Here is a 15850-nt window from a genome sequence, read left to right as displayed (position 1 = left end):
TTTTCTGTCCAAGTTATAAATGTACTCCTAAGACAGGTTGGAGTTTTCTAAATATTTCAGCATGAAAAAGTATATTCATTTTAAGACATTTTACACATTTTAATACCTTTACCAAAAACAAAACTTCTTCTTAAGTGAGAATTAGTCCAATTAATTTAAAATAAATGTACTATTATCATAGAACAATAAAGCAGCATGTTTCCTTGTGTTGGAACTTGATTTTAAATGTCCTTGTGACACGTTTTGGCAAAATTCTCAGAGTAGTGTATTAGACTGTGATTTAATATCATCGTCTGAGCTTAGACTTTGTGTTTTCCGTCTTTACAAAGTGTCCAGTATTGTGGCGTGTGGGTACAAATCATCCATAATTCCTCTGTGTTTTGACCTCACCACCCTCATAGTCTACGTCATCATGTCACACCCCTCAATAATCTTTGTCTCTTGTGTGTCCTTTACTTTTCTCAAATTTTATACTAGTCATGATTGTTAAATGTCCTTCAGTAATTATGACAACGTAGCAGTGCTTAGTGGGTCTATAAAAATGCAGCTTCTGAGACTGAATTCAGTAGTCTTTATATATATATATATATATATATATATATATATATATATATATATATATATATATATATATATATATATATATATATATATATATATATTGGACACCCTAAACAGGTTAGAACTCAAATTTAGGTATGCTTTGGTACGACTGAAGCATACGAGCTGCATTTTTGTCACCCAGCGTTCTGCTTTTCTCTTGTGCATCCAAAGTTATCCATTGCCGTGTTTGTTAACTGTCCTGATTGCGCCTCAACAGGGAAGAAGAACTCGTTGCTGCTTCAGAAGTTCCAGAAGGATCTGAACGCCGGCGTGTTCAACACACAGGAGAACGAGATATTGAAGCAGATTATTCGTCAGGACAGGGAGATGGTGATGATGGTGGACCGCAAGCAGTCAGTTACCGGGATGAACTCGACTCCAATGTCAGGAAACTCCATCATTAACTCGCCAGCCCAGCCGCCCTACTCCACTGCCTTTGGCACCGCTCAGCTACAGCAGTCCTCTGTACCTATGACCTATAGTGCTTCAGCTATTGCCAACGCCTCTGTTGCTCGCATGCTGCCGGTCGCTGCCGCCGCCGCCGCCGCGGCACAGGGCGGGTTCCCAGTTTCCAGTCTTTCCCAAGTTAACCTGAATTCCGCCTCACAGACAGCATTGCAGCAGCAGGGAGCGATCATGTCACCCTGCTCCTTCACGGCGGCCATGTGCAGCCCGCCCGTCCAGACCCCGTTGGCTAGCCGGAGCTTCCAGTACGGCTCACCAACGGCTTCCCAGCTGTCGCTTATTCAACAGCCCATTGGCCAACCATCTCTACCCACCCAGCAGCAGCTCGGTCAGCAGCTGGCCGCTGCAAATGCCGCCGCGACCTCAGCGGCACAGCAGCAGGTCCCTTCACCTCAGCGGGGAGACATCCACAAGAGCACACAAGCTCTTCAGTCCGGCAGCTTGAGTCGAGATGTCAGACACCTGTCGGCCTCCCAACCATCACTGCCACATGACACGTCTCTGGGCCCCAGAGTTCACCCGACCTCTGGGGAGTCTCTGGCCTCCATTGTGCCACCGACAGCAGCAGCCATCCAGGGGATAAGTCTACAAGGCGGCATCCGCACTACGGTTCCCCAGAGGGTCAGTCTGTTCCGCCAGATGTCTTCGGGAGCCTTGCCCCCGGTGCGTTCGGCCGCTTCGGCAGCGGCGGCAGCGGCGGCAGCGGCAGCGGCGTCGTCATCATCCTCGACCCAGCACAGGGAATCCCCCGGATCTAGAAGAGATTCTGTCCTGAGCAGTACAGAGACTGAGCAAGACAAAATGCGTTTTGCGTCAAATTTATGATTCCATACTCCCCTCCCCTTACTTTCTTTTTTTTTAAACTTAAATGTGTTTCAATTCATCTTTATGATGGGTATAGAACAAAAGAGGTAAAAACGAGGAATTTCTGTATTTGTTTCTCTCCAATTTTCCTCTAAAGTAACCTCATAGAAATCTTATATGTATATAAGCCCTTGTATAATATTTTAGACATTTTTGTCTCCCTAAACTTAAGAATGTATATTATACAGATACGTGCGAATGGATGTTTGAGAGGATGGATGTGTGCAAGTGTGTAAAATCCGAATACAATATTGGCAAAGGCAATTTAAAGCTATAGTATGAAAATGAGTCTTCCTTTCTAAGAAATATATGAAAATATATATCATGTATGATGTTTTTTTTTCATTATTTTAAATTATTTCTTTCTTTCTTTTTTTAACTTGAATGCAATGTGGATTATGTTTAGTGTTTTTATTTGACTCGATGAAGAGGAAGACTGTCTTCTCCTGTTAGGCAGCTTTAGGCATCACTGAGTATTTATTAATGAAAACAATTCCTACAAAGAAATTAAAAAAGCACATACTCACGAAAAAAAAGTAATTTACTGAAACCTCGCTTCAGTGATCAGAATAAATACTGTTACCGGGTATTAAGTTGCTCCCAGTGATGAGAATACAGTCTGCTGAGCCATTATATCCCCAAGGCCGGCTCAGATTCAAACCATGACAGTGTTATGGGTCCAAAGGGAATGAGGTAATAGAAATGCTGCTTTCTTTGTTCATTTCTTTGGTGAAGACGGAGCGTGGAGATGGATATGGATGGATGATGTTATTTTTTTTTTCTATTTCTGATTTCAGATGGTTGAGATCTTACATAATGTTGCTTAAAAAATTCTGTGTATATTTATAATATTTATAAACTAAAGATTATCACCATTATGCAATAGACTGTGACATAACAAATACCTATATGTGTGCTGTAAATAGTTTTGTAGATCTAGGATTTACAGAAACTGTGTTGTGCATTCTCTATCATAACAATGTCTTACTTCTATCATCTATATGCGACAAAGGTTAAGTGACAAAATACGTATGTTTCATAAGAGATGAGCAAACCTTAATGCAAGAGCTAGCAGGACTTGGTGCAGAGAAATAAAAGCTTGAAGAGCCTTTATGATTCCACAGATAAGTTGTTACAATCACCCCAGTTTATGAGAGACGTAGATGCATTTCCAATCATTTTTACTAACCTCATTGTTCACATTCAAGTGCAGAAACATGGTTCTCATTCTTATTTTTTGTAAAAAATTGTGCAAACTAAAGTTGATGGCCTTTTACACTAGAAAACTGAAGCATTAAAACAACTCATTTTGGGTTATTTTGTAAATATGGACCAATCAAGCTATAACAAGGCTGGGTTTTGGGTTTGAATCTGCATACTAGTTTAGGTCTACAACCCAAAACGTGGGTAGAAGTGACAAATGTCTAAAAGGTTAAGGCTACCAAAGGGTGTGTTGAAAAGAATAACCTATAATCTGGATTAAAAACCATGGTTAACATTAAATATTTTAATGTAACATATCTGCATTTAAAAAAAAAGGATAAAAGGGACAACTTTATAATCCATTATACCAAATTTGATGAGTAACATATTTCTATAGCAAATAATGTACTCAGTATATAACACTTAAGTAATATTTTGGCTCTCTCCATCATATTTAAATAAAACTTTTAAAATGAATTAATTAGATAATGAACTTAAATTGTATGGCCTCTTTGCCTCTCTAGATTGACTTTATGACACGATCTATGATCAAAAGGGTATTTAAGGCAAGCAAGCTACTTGCAGGATAAATGCTAATGTTATCTGAAGTGAACCAACTCGTTCTCTAGTGTGAACTAAAGTTAAAGACAAAACCCATTGACATTATTATGTTGACCGTTCTTTGTTCTTTTTTTCACCTCATCAGTGAGGGTTCAGTGAAGCCTGATCAGATTATCACTGTACTGTGGTTCAAAGTCTGTAAAAAATGATGAGGCTTCTTTCCTAACCCTACAAACTGGATCACAATTTTAACCCAAAGTTTGGTTAAAGCTACCCAATTTCTATGCCAAGAGTATAGAGCTCAGCATTTGATTTGAAGAAAAAGCTCTAAAGTTTTTAGAGGCCACAATCTCTGACGTTTGAACCTACCTAGCAATGATCAAACTTGTTTTTTTTTGTGTGAACTAAAGTAACAGGACCCTATTATATTACAGTTATTATGCAGCATAATTTTACCACCATAACGTTTCTTATTTCATCCCGAGGAAGATGTTCAGTGAACCTTGATCGGGTCATTGATTAATGTAGAATAGTTGTCAGTATAGAATGATACTCCAATAAGTCTCTTTTCTAACCCAGCAAACCAGATTGCAGTTTTGGTCCACTCAAAACGACCTAATTTACCTAACAAAACCTGAAGTAAAACTGAGAAATTCAGATCTATTGTCAATTGCTATTTATTTTACTAATAAAAAGCAATAAATGACCATTAGAACTGATATTCCTTACTTTAAAAAGATGACCTTGATCATGCTCCAATTAGTAATTGTGTTTTCTTTCCCAGAGTATCTAATTTATCCCCAGAAAGGAAATCATAGTGAAAATGAGCAGCCTTTATGTTCATAATTCACCACAAAATTGCAACAGACTAGAATTTACATTGCTGATATATTATGGACACATTGTGACATGATATTTAACCAGCATACTAACTATTATGGTTTTCTTGCATTTGCAAAAAGTCTTAACTTACCATGATTCCATTCCTAAAAAACAGTTAATTAAAAACTGACTGGCCTATACAGACATGGGTAGTACTGGTTTCTTAGATTAAAACAGTTTTTCTTAAAGCTTTGCCAACTCCTAGTGTATTGGTGTGAGCAGTCGGGCAGAATACTGTAGACTCTCTACTAATCTTAGGCATTAGGGTAATTGTGTGTATACAACCATCTCCAAAAAACACACACACGCACCCAGCAGAAGAAAGAGGAAAAATAACTCCTCTTTAAAGGAGCTACAAAAAGAAATAAGAAACAAAAGATAGGTGTAACAAGTGGGCATCGTTACTGTAATCCTGGGGTGTTTTAATAACGCATATCACAGACACTTTAAGAAGACCTCAGGAAATGGTTAAAAAAAAGGGAACTGATCAACAGTGGAGGGTAAAGTAAAGCTGGTTTGCATTAAGGTTTCTGTCTCATGTAAATCCATTGTGTGGGCTTAGGTACTCTAAACTGACCCGGGAAATTGAGGCATGCAAGAATAAAGTTAAGCACGAATAACGCGTGATCTGACGACTCAAACAAAAGCAGCTATCGTCACTGCTTGCAGGCTCATTCCGCGCACATACAGTAGGTTGTACATTGTGCTCAAAGCCTTACTGCTGTCTCCATAATCCAAATGTGACAAACTCTCGGTCATGCAGAATTTCGATTCAGAGCAGCCGCTTTTATGGCACCAAAGACCCCGTCGGTTCACAGTGACTAAGCCCTTTGAGATACTGTTTTAAAAGATTACGAGTCTTCACCCCAGACTGTGTCGGTAGTTCACTAATAATACAGTCCACCCACCACAGTCATGAAAGCATGCGTTGTCACCAATACTTAAATAGAAAACTATCTCGAAAATGTTGACGTTTAAATGTTAATGTTAGATTCTCTTTTGTTCACTGTCCTTCTGCCTAGATGTTATCTGTGTGTTGAAACAGAAGCATTGATGATTTTGTTTGTTTTTGCATTAACGGTCTGAAGTATTTGTGCCTAAAACTATCGCCATGTTCCATCCTTTTCGTTGCGGGTGCGAGCCCGCCGCACACTAGCGTCACTTCTGCACACGGCTGCGCGTTCACTCTTACTATACTCTGTGTGTGTTTTGTGTCTCAGTGTTTTTAGACGAGGAAGGAGTTAACAATAACGATGGCCAAACGTCTCGGTGTATTGCAGCTGGTATCTTCACTCACGGTGAAAACTGCTGGAAGCGGTTCTTTTTCTTTCTTTTTTCTTTTTTTTCTTCTAAAACTCTCAAATTATATAGAAGCGTTATGAGGTAAATGTACAGTTAAAAGAAAAAAAAGTGCAATCTTTAGACTTGCAGATATATCACAGACATGAAACATTGTATAAATTTGGAGCACCTTTTTACCTTTCTTTGTAGCTAGCCACTAATGTAAAGGTTGAGTACAGACGCGTGGAAAGAAACTGGCCAAAGCGAAACATTCAAAGTCTTTGTCTTTGTTTTTAAATTGCACTTTCTGACTTACTAATGAGAAAAGGGGGGGGGGGGGGGGTTCCTTCAGTTAGGTTAGGTGCTGGATGAGGTAGAAAAGGGAGCTATGTCCCTGAGAGTTTTTGCTGCCCTCATCTAGTTTGAGTTTCTAAACGGGAGCGGGTGGGGAGGTGTTCTATTTGCAACAGAGAGCGCTTAATCGTGAATATGCCATAGTGTATAGGAACTAGTACACAGTCGAGATGGATTGCAGCACTGTTGGTTTGTGCTGTTTTTGATACTTGCCTTTGGAGGGAGAGCTTCCCAACTATGTGCTTTTTTTTTTCCACTAAACAAATCGCTACTAACATACTGGAACGGGCATTATCAGTGACGTATAACAAAGAATAAGTTTAGAGTTTAGGGACTGTCAACAAACCAGCACATATATAATTTATTTATATATATATATATATTTATTTTCGGTGGGGGTTTTTTTGTGGGGAGGTGGAATGCAAAAACAACTGATAACATTCGTGTAGGATGAACCAGATTTTTATTTGGTTTTGATGATCACAGATTTCATATGTTTACTGATGATGTGAGTTGTGCAAGCCCGACTCGCGTGGTCACTGTTCAGCTCATTCACATAATCCAAGGCTTAGAGAAAACAAACTGTATGCTGGTTTCTTAAAACGGAGCAAAGAAGGATCAATGTAAACTTTCTTACGATAATATGCAGACAAACAGTGTTTGTCAAAAACTCTTTTTGATTTTTTTTTTCATTTATTTAGTTTGTACATAATAAACCTTGAAAATATAGAAAATAAACGACATATTGTCATTTAAAATGGGTGTGACTCATTCTGTTGCATAAAACATGCAGGCGGTCTCATTTACAATTTGATTATTGGAGAAGAAGGCGCGGGAGTATTTTTAGATGCGAAGCAGTGATTCAGGATTCAGAGAGTCTCTCGGCTATGTGTGTGTCAGCAGATACAGACAAGGTGATTATGGCCAAGAGGGGTTTCTATTCATTATCTACAAAATCCTAAGCTTGACAGGCAGCTGAACTCTCATGAGGGGAATCCATCCTGGTGAGATTTAGCTGTGAGGATGGCATGAAACTGCAACTCTTTCAGATATTAGCCTTGTTCGGCATCATTTATATCATATTTATATTTATACCTAGCTTGGTTCTCTCTATCAGGTGGAAGAGAAACAGAACAAGATCAAAGGCTTTTTGACAAGCCAAGTTTGAACGACTTAAGAAAAAAAGTTTAGAAGTAGAGAGCATTTTTTAAAAGATAATAAAAATATCTTCAAGTCAAATTTTAGTCTTTTTTATTGGGCACATTGAAGAATAGAAAAGACAGCAATTGCAATTATATTTTCATAACAAAGGCAAACCAACACAAAGTGTAGTAATAATGCTGTTTTAGCATTTTTATTAGAGCTGCACTCATCCATTCCCCTTAAACACTTACAGGGTCTGTCAGACACTGCTGCCTGTCTTTAGTGGTCAACGGGCAAGAGGTGGGGTACATTACAGAGAGGTCTACACAAGCACAAGCACATTTGAGAGGAATTAATTAACCTAATAAGCATGTATTTGGACTGTAGAAGGGAACCCTGGAGAAACTCATGTATGCACAATGAAAGCATGCAGTCCATGTGCCAAATGGGATTTGAACCAGGACCATCTTGCTTCACGGCAACAGTCCCACCAACTGTGCCTCTGCGCAGGCTGTTAGAACGCCAATAAATAAAACTAATTAGTGGCTACGAAAGCAGTTGAAACAGTAATGCTTTCAAGCAGAATTCAAACCCGTATATACAGAGTTGGGTTTCAGACTCATTCCTTAGTTTTGTTGCAGTTTAGTATTCACTGCAATATGTTAGGAAGGTTTACAGTTTCTCTGACAAAAAAAAAAGCATTGTCCTACATCGGATTTTATAAGATGCGGTAAAAATTATTTTACTTCAACATGTGCAATGTTGTACATGTTGCTGCTCGTATTCACAACAAAAATAACTTTTTTTTAAAGATAACTAAATGGGATCTGTGGATTTATTAAGGCTTCTCCTCTGCACCTGCATAAAGTGAAGTAAAGATTAGGAAAAGCAAGGCTCCGAGAATTACAACATCTATCGCTTCAGTTTGTTTCATTTTGTAATTTGTTCGCCAAAACATGTAGCTCGTTGCCTATATCACGTTGTGACTCTGGATTTGGAAATCTCAAACGATCTTAGTACAGAAGCATCTGTGCATTCCAAAGTCAAGGGGGCTGTTGAATAGATCCAATCAGGCATAATTATTAAATAAGAAGAAAATAATAAATTGGCTTACAAATGATCAGATGCTGAAACTGGAAATTGAGAAATTGTGGGAAATTTGTAAGACCACATGGTTAATGGCTAATGGCTATTGTTTTATGAACACCTGCTTGGTGAGGTGTTTATTGAAGAACAATAGATGAAGGAGGGACTTTGTTCAAAGGCATTCCCAGACAGCAGTGACTGGACACATATGTTGAATGAACACAAACAACTTCTCCCCGAAAAGAAGAGCTTTATCAGCTACGGTAACGGAGACACAATTTAGCACACTTATAAGGACTATGCAGACATATTTTATGCAGGATAGTTAGAAGAGATGAAGAGAAAAACACAATAAACTCAATCCAACAAACAAAACAAACAATTCACAGGGTAGAGGTATCCAGAAGGGCTAGGCAAAGGGGATCGGTAATGAGAGGCACACAAAGAGCAGCGGTTTCCAAGCAGGCCTAGAAAGGAGACAGGTCCAACTTCCAGGCTTGGGTCATTCACAAGAGGCAGGAGAATCCAGGCCTCTTATGATGGGTTATCCATGCAAGAAACGACTTCAAGGTTTTACAAAAACAAGAAACTCCTCGTATGCATTACTCAACTGTGATTGTGACCAGTGCAAAACTGTCACAAACTGTCTTCAAACCATAAAGGGTCTAAGGGTCCTCTCTATGCGTTTTAATAGGCTGTTGTTTCCATGAATTTTCAATCGGATACATTTCAGATGCCTGATTGGGCCGTTCTAGCAGTTTTACATTCTTTCTCTCATACCAACTAAGAGTTTGGCCTCATCTGTCCAGACTTACCGCTCCCAGTATTTATCTGGCTTGTCCAAATGTTCAGCAGCTTAAATGTGTTTTTTTTTTTTTTTTAAATGTCTTCAGCAGTGGAGTGTTCTGCAGTGAATTCAAAGAGGTTCTTCCACTTTTGTATTAATTATTCTTTCCATAGTAAAAAAGAAAAAACTTCACCTGTTATTTCCAGGTCTTTCTTTTGCAAGTGCTCCTTAAATCTTGGACAACTCTTTGATTATTCTTTTGACTCTTCTTTCAGAAATCTTACAAAAGGGCACCTGGTCTTGACTCATTTAGATTGAAATCATGTTATCTCCACCTCTGGATTATGCATTTGAAACCATTGCTATTAGTATGTTTTTGCAACAGTATGACTTTGTGTGAAAGTCACTTTGCTCTAATCATACCAGTACGTGAAATACCTTTGTACTGAGAAACCATTTTATAGGCCATTACTTAATATTGAACCTGTTAGTAGCTCAAAACAACAGGAATGCTTCCTAAAAACTAACAGATTTCAGTTTGTTTATTGAATTCTATTCCATTTCACACATCCATTTTCCATGTGTTTAATACTTATTCCCTGTCATTTCACTTCATTACACATTACCTCATGTATGACAGGCTTGTTTTTTGTAGGGATTACTTGGGTTGTTGCCAACATCTGGTCTGAATTTTATGTTAGCGCTGTTGCTTAGGTATTCATAGCTCAGGGAGTACCCAGGAAAAAGTCAGAAATGCCTTATGGAGCTCCATTGGTTCCATTTCCTGACATTTACAAATATATTTCAGGAAATATAGAAACATTGTTCGTTCTTCGGATGTCCCAGAGCAATAAAAGCAACAAGGATGAAAACACTCATTAGCTGAGTGGGCTGGTCATTGGAAAACTCCAGCCGGACTGGGCTGTAGACTTCAGTAATAACTGGCAGAGCCCTGATTGTTTTTAGAAGGATCAGAAGAGCTTAAAGAGTGGATAGCTTTCACAGAGACGTCAACAAAATTTCATTACGGGTCTTATGTCTACTAAAATCTAACTTCATTAAGCTGTGGAACTCAATATAACAGAAAGTTGCTTGCCTCTGTATTTCCCCAGCTATTATCTGCAGACTCCATTGGCATTAAGACATGACTGGCTTCCTAAGGTGCCCATCAAAGGTCATACCACCTACAAACAGCAAATCAGGAATAATACAGTTCAGATTTGATTCATTTATTACTCATCTGTATGACTCATCAAATTTTTCATTTGAACCAAAGTCACCTGAATGCGTTTATGCTGGATGCCTCCCATCTATTCTTAGTCAGCTTTGCCATCGTGTGAGTCTGCATGGTATCCTTGAAAGCTGCACAGTGATCCAGCCTGCTAAGAAAAACATCCTGAAGCCAAACAAGCGACAATGATTAGAGCACAAAAGCCTCCCAGCTGCTATTTGACCTCTCCACTCTCCTGCTCTGTTTTTTTTATGCATCTGCATTTAAACTACATATTTAAAAACAGCACAAAAATCCTCTGACTGATTACAGTCTGACCTCAAAACTCTTTGCCTATCTGTTGCACGGAGGAAGACAAAATATTTTTATCCCAACACCTGCCTCTGATGGCAAAACACACTTTTTGTTGAAAATCCACCCAAAAGACAAAAGGAGCATTTGATTACATTTTGGTAAATCTTGCTCTGCTTACATGACCTGCGTGAACAGCTAAAAGATAAAGGTTGTAATGTCATGCGGCGGAAATGAAGTCAGCATGTTGGAAATCCTCTTCAGGAAAGGTCACAGCAGGAGGTGAATCTGCTCAATATTGAAGTCTGGACTGACTGAAAAGTTTGTCACGATCACCTCTGGCTTTTTCTAGTTTGGGCATTCTCTAAGAAAGTGGGGAAATGTGTTATGTTACAGCCCCAAACCTCAAACTTCAACCTTTTCTTTTTTGGGGTCAGTTAGGATTGTCAAAATTTGTTCTATTTTCTAAATGCCACAATGATGGAAGAAAGACGTTGACAGTGACTCCAATTATATTCCTGACAAAGTGGCTGAAGCACAACAAAGTCTACATTTTGGAGCAACTGACACAAAACTGTGATCTCAGTGCTAAAGAAAAGTGTTAGGCAGAGCTGTAAAGGTGTATCCACTGACAAGCCTGACTAAATTACATCAGCTCTGTCTGGAGGAGTGGGCTAAAATCCCAGTGAGCTATAGATAATCTAAAAAGTTTGACTTAAGTCATAAAATTTGATAGGTAATTTTACCAACTACTGAGAAAATCTGACTAAACAACCCACAATTTCTCAGAATACAACCTTAGAAACCAGGGAGAAAGCGCAGAAACCGATGGATGAGACACTCAGGCAATATACTTATAGTTTACTGTGCTTCATATAAAGCTGCAATGATGCCATTCACACATTAAAGCAGCACTGTTTAACTTTTAGCCCCTAGGGGCGTTGGACCTTTTACTTCCAGGTTTCGTAGCACCTCTGCACTGCCGCATAATTAAACAGTCTCACTCCGTATTTTGGTATGTGATAGCAGGCCAGTTTGGACCAACAGATTGAGAAGTCATGAAGTTACTTGTAAAGACAAGGCCACATCCACTCCTCTAGATTAAATCCTACATCAGAGAACCAAAAATATGTCTGATCAGGTAAGTGTCGTATCTGTTTTGCTTTGTTGTCACGGCAGTCTGAGGTCACATGACCCTTTCAGCAACGTATCTGACCCTCTCAAGTTACATAGGCGAGTTTTTGAGAAAGGCAACACCCACGGAGCATTGAAACAGGCTAGGAGCTTTATATTGACCTGAAAAATCATTTAATATGTCAAAAATTAAGCAAACACTTGGGTCAAAATTTACACAGTGCTGCTTTAATCTCCTTGGTATCAGTTCTAATGACCAGGGATTTTCAACTATTGTACATAGGAACGTGCAGCAATTTAGACAACAATTTACTATAATCATTGCTACCGGTATTAAAATAAAGCCAATATTTATTAAGCTACATTTAAGATTTAAGATCTAAGCCCTCGGTGAGAGAAGGCATTATTTAACGAGAGACTTTTTTTTGAAAATGAAGACATTTGTTTTGGCTGTGCAGTAGAAGCCTTCTTGGACGTAGGTGTTTGAGTCAGTGTAAAAGGCAGTCTGTCTTTCTGAGTACATTTTAACAGAACATGAATATGATGACATTCAAAGGCCGAACCGATAATCAGAACTTTATAAAGTGTGTGAAATAAAATTGGGAAATGTTGAAAATACCTATTTAGCCCTAGGTAGGCTTCTCTACCTACACTGATTGCATGTCACTCAAACTAGCTTTGCGTCAGAAAGTGTGAAAACAGAAAACACTCTGATTTCTATAGATACAGAGTGCTTGTCTACTCACTTTAAATCATAACTTTTCCCTGCACTTTTAGCTTACCTGGAAACAACCTGCAGCTTACAGCATCGGGATGATATGAAAAACATTTCCTACAACCTGGAGGATTTGTTTTTCTCTTTATTTTTGTTTTATTTCTTTGTAATGGCCACATGTGTGGTGAGTCACTGCAACCTTTCCAAATGACCTGCCTTTCACTCAGCAATTAACCTCACATACGTATGAAAGCTGGACTTCTGCCATGACCTAGCGGTGGAGGCCCCTTGTCATCTTGTGAGTCATGTCCAGCTTCCGACATGCACACAGAACAGACACTCATAACCCTACTCTGTTTTCAACCTGAGGACATGTCTTTTCATGTCTGGCATTGGCGAAATTCTGGTTCCCGACTTTGAGTGAGAATGTATGAGAGCTGAAAATCAAGAAATAAGTTGACGAGTAACACAAAAGATAAAATAACCTTGCAGTTACATTTGTAAAGATTTCAAGCGCATTAAGCGGTACTTTACCTGCTCTGAGGTGGCCTGTAGGAGGGTTATGCTCACGACTTAGAGGCGTATTGATGAGCTGTCAGCACGCAGTGTTTGTCATCAGGAGACGGGTCTGTCAATCAATTACACCGGAGGGATTTCTCTCCCCTGAAGCTCATTCGTGCATCTTGTTTGCCTCCCCTGATCCACCAGGTAGGGGAAAAAAAAGTGTTTCTAATTTCAAATCACTCAAGGGAAATGGCCAGACTGAAAGTACTGTCAAGAAACATTAGGGAGCGGGATTTAGTTTATTGATGATACCATCTGACAGTCAATAAGAGATTACGCCCACTCTGTGCATGGGGAAACAAGTCTTCTTTAGAAAGACAGAATAATTCCCATACTTGATTTGTAAGAACCATTCATTCAAATTACATGATTTTTACAACTTTTAATTTGCAATGTGAGTACCAGAACTGCCCAATAACTTGATCTAAGTGTGGTGCAGCAATTAAATAACTCTGAAGCAGCAGAGCCCTGAGGCTGGGTGAGATCCATGCTGTGTTTCTGAAGCCTCAAATGCTGTTGGGCTGTCTTGAATGACAAGTGTGGGTAATATTTGGTGAAGGCTGATAGAGTGTGAATGGACTGGCATTCTAAGTCAGTCTCACTTTTATAAAATAACTTTGCCCCTGTACAGGGAAAGTCTATGTCAGAGTAATGGAACGGAGTCAAATCTCACTTTCAGAAGAAACATTGTTTCACTAATTCTGTTTTGTAGAACCCTGGTCTTTATTCCTGCATATATTTCTTATTCAGTCTTCATTGATGGTCACATTCATTAAATTACAACATGTTTTCTGATGAACCTCTGTGAGATTAAAAGTATCTTTTGAAAATAAACTTTAGGGAGGTAGTAAACATACTTTCAAATTCTGTATTAATTGCATTTTGTATTGGTCTAATGTTGTATGCTGTTTTTTTATTAGCTATAAGTAAAAAAGATCATAATAATTAACAGAAAAAAAGCTTAATATGACTGCATTTTGTGGATTTAGAGTTATTATGGTCCTCTTGATATGGCTCATTTATTCCCTGGATGACTGACACAAGAGCTTAGTTTGCAGTTTTATCTCTGACTTTGGATGCAAATGGACGGACGGACGGACGGACGGACGGACGGACGGACGGACGGACGGACGGACGGACGGATGGACGGGCGGATGAGCGGACGGATGCTTTCTTTCCCCAACTTTAATCTTTCTGAAAAAGCCAGGATTATTACAATCCCCAACCACCTTTTAAATGAACAGGTAGGGAAAGCAAGTCAAATCCACCTGAGGTCAAGAACCTGTACACATAGATGAGTCCTCCAAATATTTACTGGGTTTGAGGAGAGGAAACAACAAATCAAGTACTTTTTTGTATGAAGAAACATGTATCTTCTGTTTTCATTGCCTCATAATTTTAGATAATGGCCTGCAAATGTTAAGTTGCCACCTCTCGTATTGTGCATTATCAAGTCTTGAGGACCCCAAAACACTTTACACTGCATTCATACATTCACCTAATCACTCACACATTCAGACGCTGATTGTGGTGAGCTACATTTGTAGCCACAGCTGCCCTGGGGCAGACTGACGGAAGAGATAACAATCTAAGCTGGTGTCAAACATGGCCACAGATCTGGTTTATACTACATATTGAAGCCAGTTGATTAGAAAATTATTATTTATAGTAAAAGTTATATTTTTACTCTGAATGGGAGGTGTATCTCAAAGAAAAGACACACTATTGTATTCTTTTATAAATGCATCCATTTTGGTTGTTACATTTGTTTTGCTTTAGAAATTTAGCTTTTCATTTTTGAGTGCATGACCAGAAGAAATGTCTCATCTGAGGCTTTCAGAAGACGCGCAACAACTTATTATGTGGCACACAATTCTCCCTACTTGTCCCATCAGGATCCTCCTTATCTTCAGTCATTTTACAGTGTAATGAGCTTCCACTTAACTGTAGAGAGGATATGTGTAATAATTAATTCTTAGACTTCCCATTACAGTGACAGAGCTGCACACACACAGAAGAGTCTGACATTTTCAGAAGATTAATGGTGATTCTGATTAGATTGCCAAAGTGGTAATCAGGTTACGCAGTGGGGATTATCTGGACTGGTTTAGAATAAAGAACTACTAGTTTTTAAATCAGGCATGAGAAAATCTTGTAATATCCATGCTCAGATGCACACTTAAATGCCCAAATATTTTTGGGAATTTAACACATTTTTAAATAATTTTGTATAATTTAACAAAAAAAATATTGTATATCAATTCTCAGTTGTATCTTTTGCATCTCTTATTTCTCAATATTTCTAACAGGCATGACATTTTTACCTTTTGGAAAACCAAATTACATCTCCCACCCATTATGTCAGCATTTGTTTATGAATCGGTTGTGTTTATTCTCATATGTTTTCTTCAGATGTGATTGACTGAGCAGGAAATAAAAGAGCAGAGATACAACCTAAGCTCCAACTTCTTGCTCCTGTAACAGCCAGACTGTGACTCACTAAATCCTGCTTCTGGTTTTAGTTTTAGTGCTTTGGTTGGATAGAGATACCCTCACCCGACAGTCTACTGCTGGATCAGTTCTTCTTCACCCAAGTGTCTAGTTTTCCAATGGGCCCGTTTCCTTTTTTGTCTTTGATTTCACCTGACTTCAGCTTTTATCATTAGTCTGGACTGTGTGTTATTTG

The 15850-nt window shown here is 38.8% G+C and overlaps 1 protein-coding gene across 2 annotated transcripts in view; it reads left to right on the top strand.

Annotated features, from left to right (window-relative positions):
* LOC105930685 (potassium/sodium hyperpolarization-activated cyclic nucleotide-gated channel 1) overlaps positions 1-5056 on the top strand; it is a 126823-nt gene extending 121767 nt beyond the window's left edge. The window contains exon 8 of one of the 2 annotated variants that reach the window (XM_036140290.1): positions 821-5056. In XM_036140290.1, the coding sequence (XP_035996183.1) occupies positions 821-1893 (1073 nt within the window). In that variant the 3' untranslated portion in view covers positions 1894-5056. The remainder of the gene's footprint in view (positions 1-820) is intronic. The other variant, XM_036140291.1, reaches the window with a different exon arrangement.
* The last annotated feature ends 10794 nt before the right edge of the window (positions 5057-15850 follow it).

Source organism: Fundulus heteroclitus, chromosome 8, assembly GCF_011125445.2.
Source record: "Fundulus heteroclitus isolate FHET01 chromosome 8, MU-UCD_Fhet_4.1, whole genome shotgun sequence".
Lineage (NCBI taxonomy): Eukaryota > Metazoa > Chordata > Actinopteri > Cyprinodontiformes > Fundulidae > Fundulus > Fundulus heteroclitus.
The sequence above is the reverse complement of the archived record's forward strand: the minus strand, read 5'-3'. Positions and strand labels throughout refer to the sequence as shown.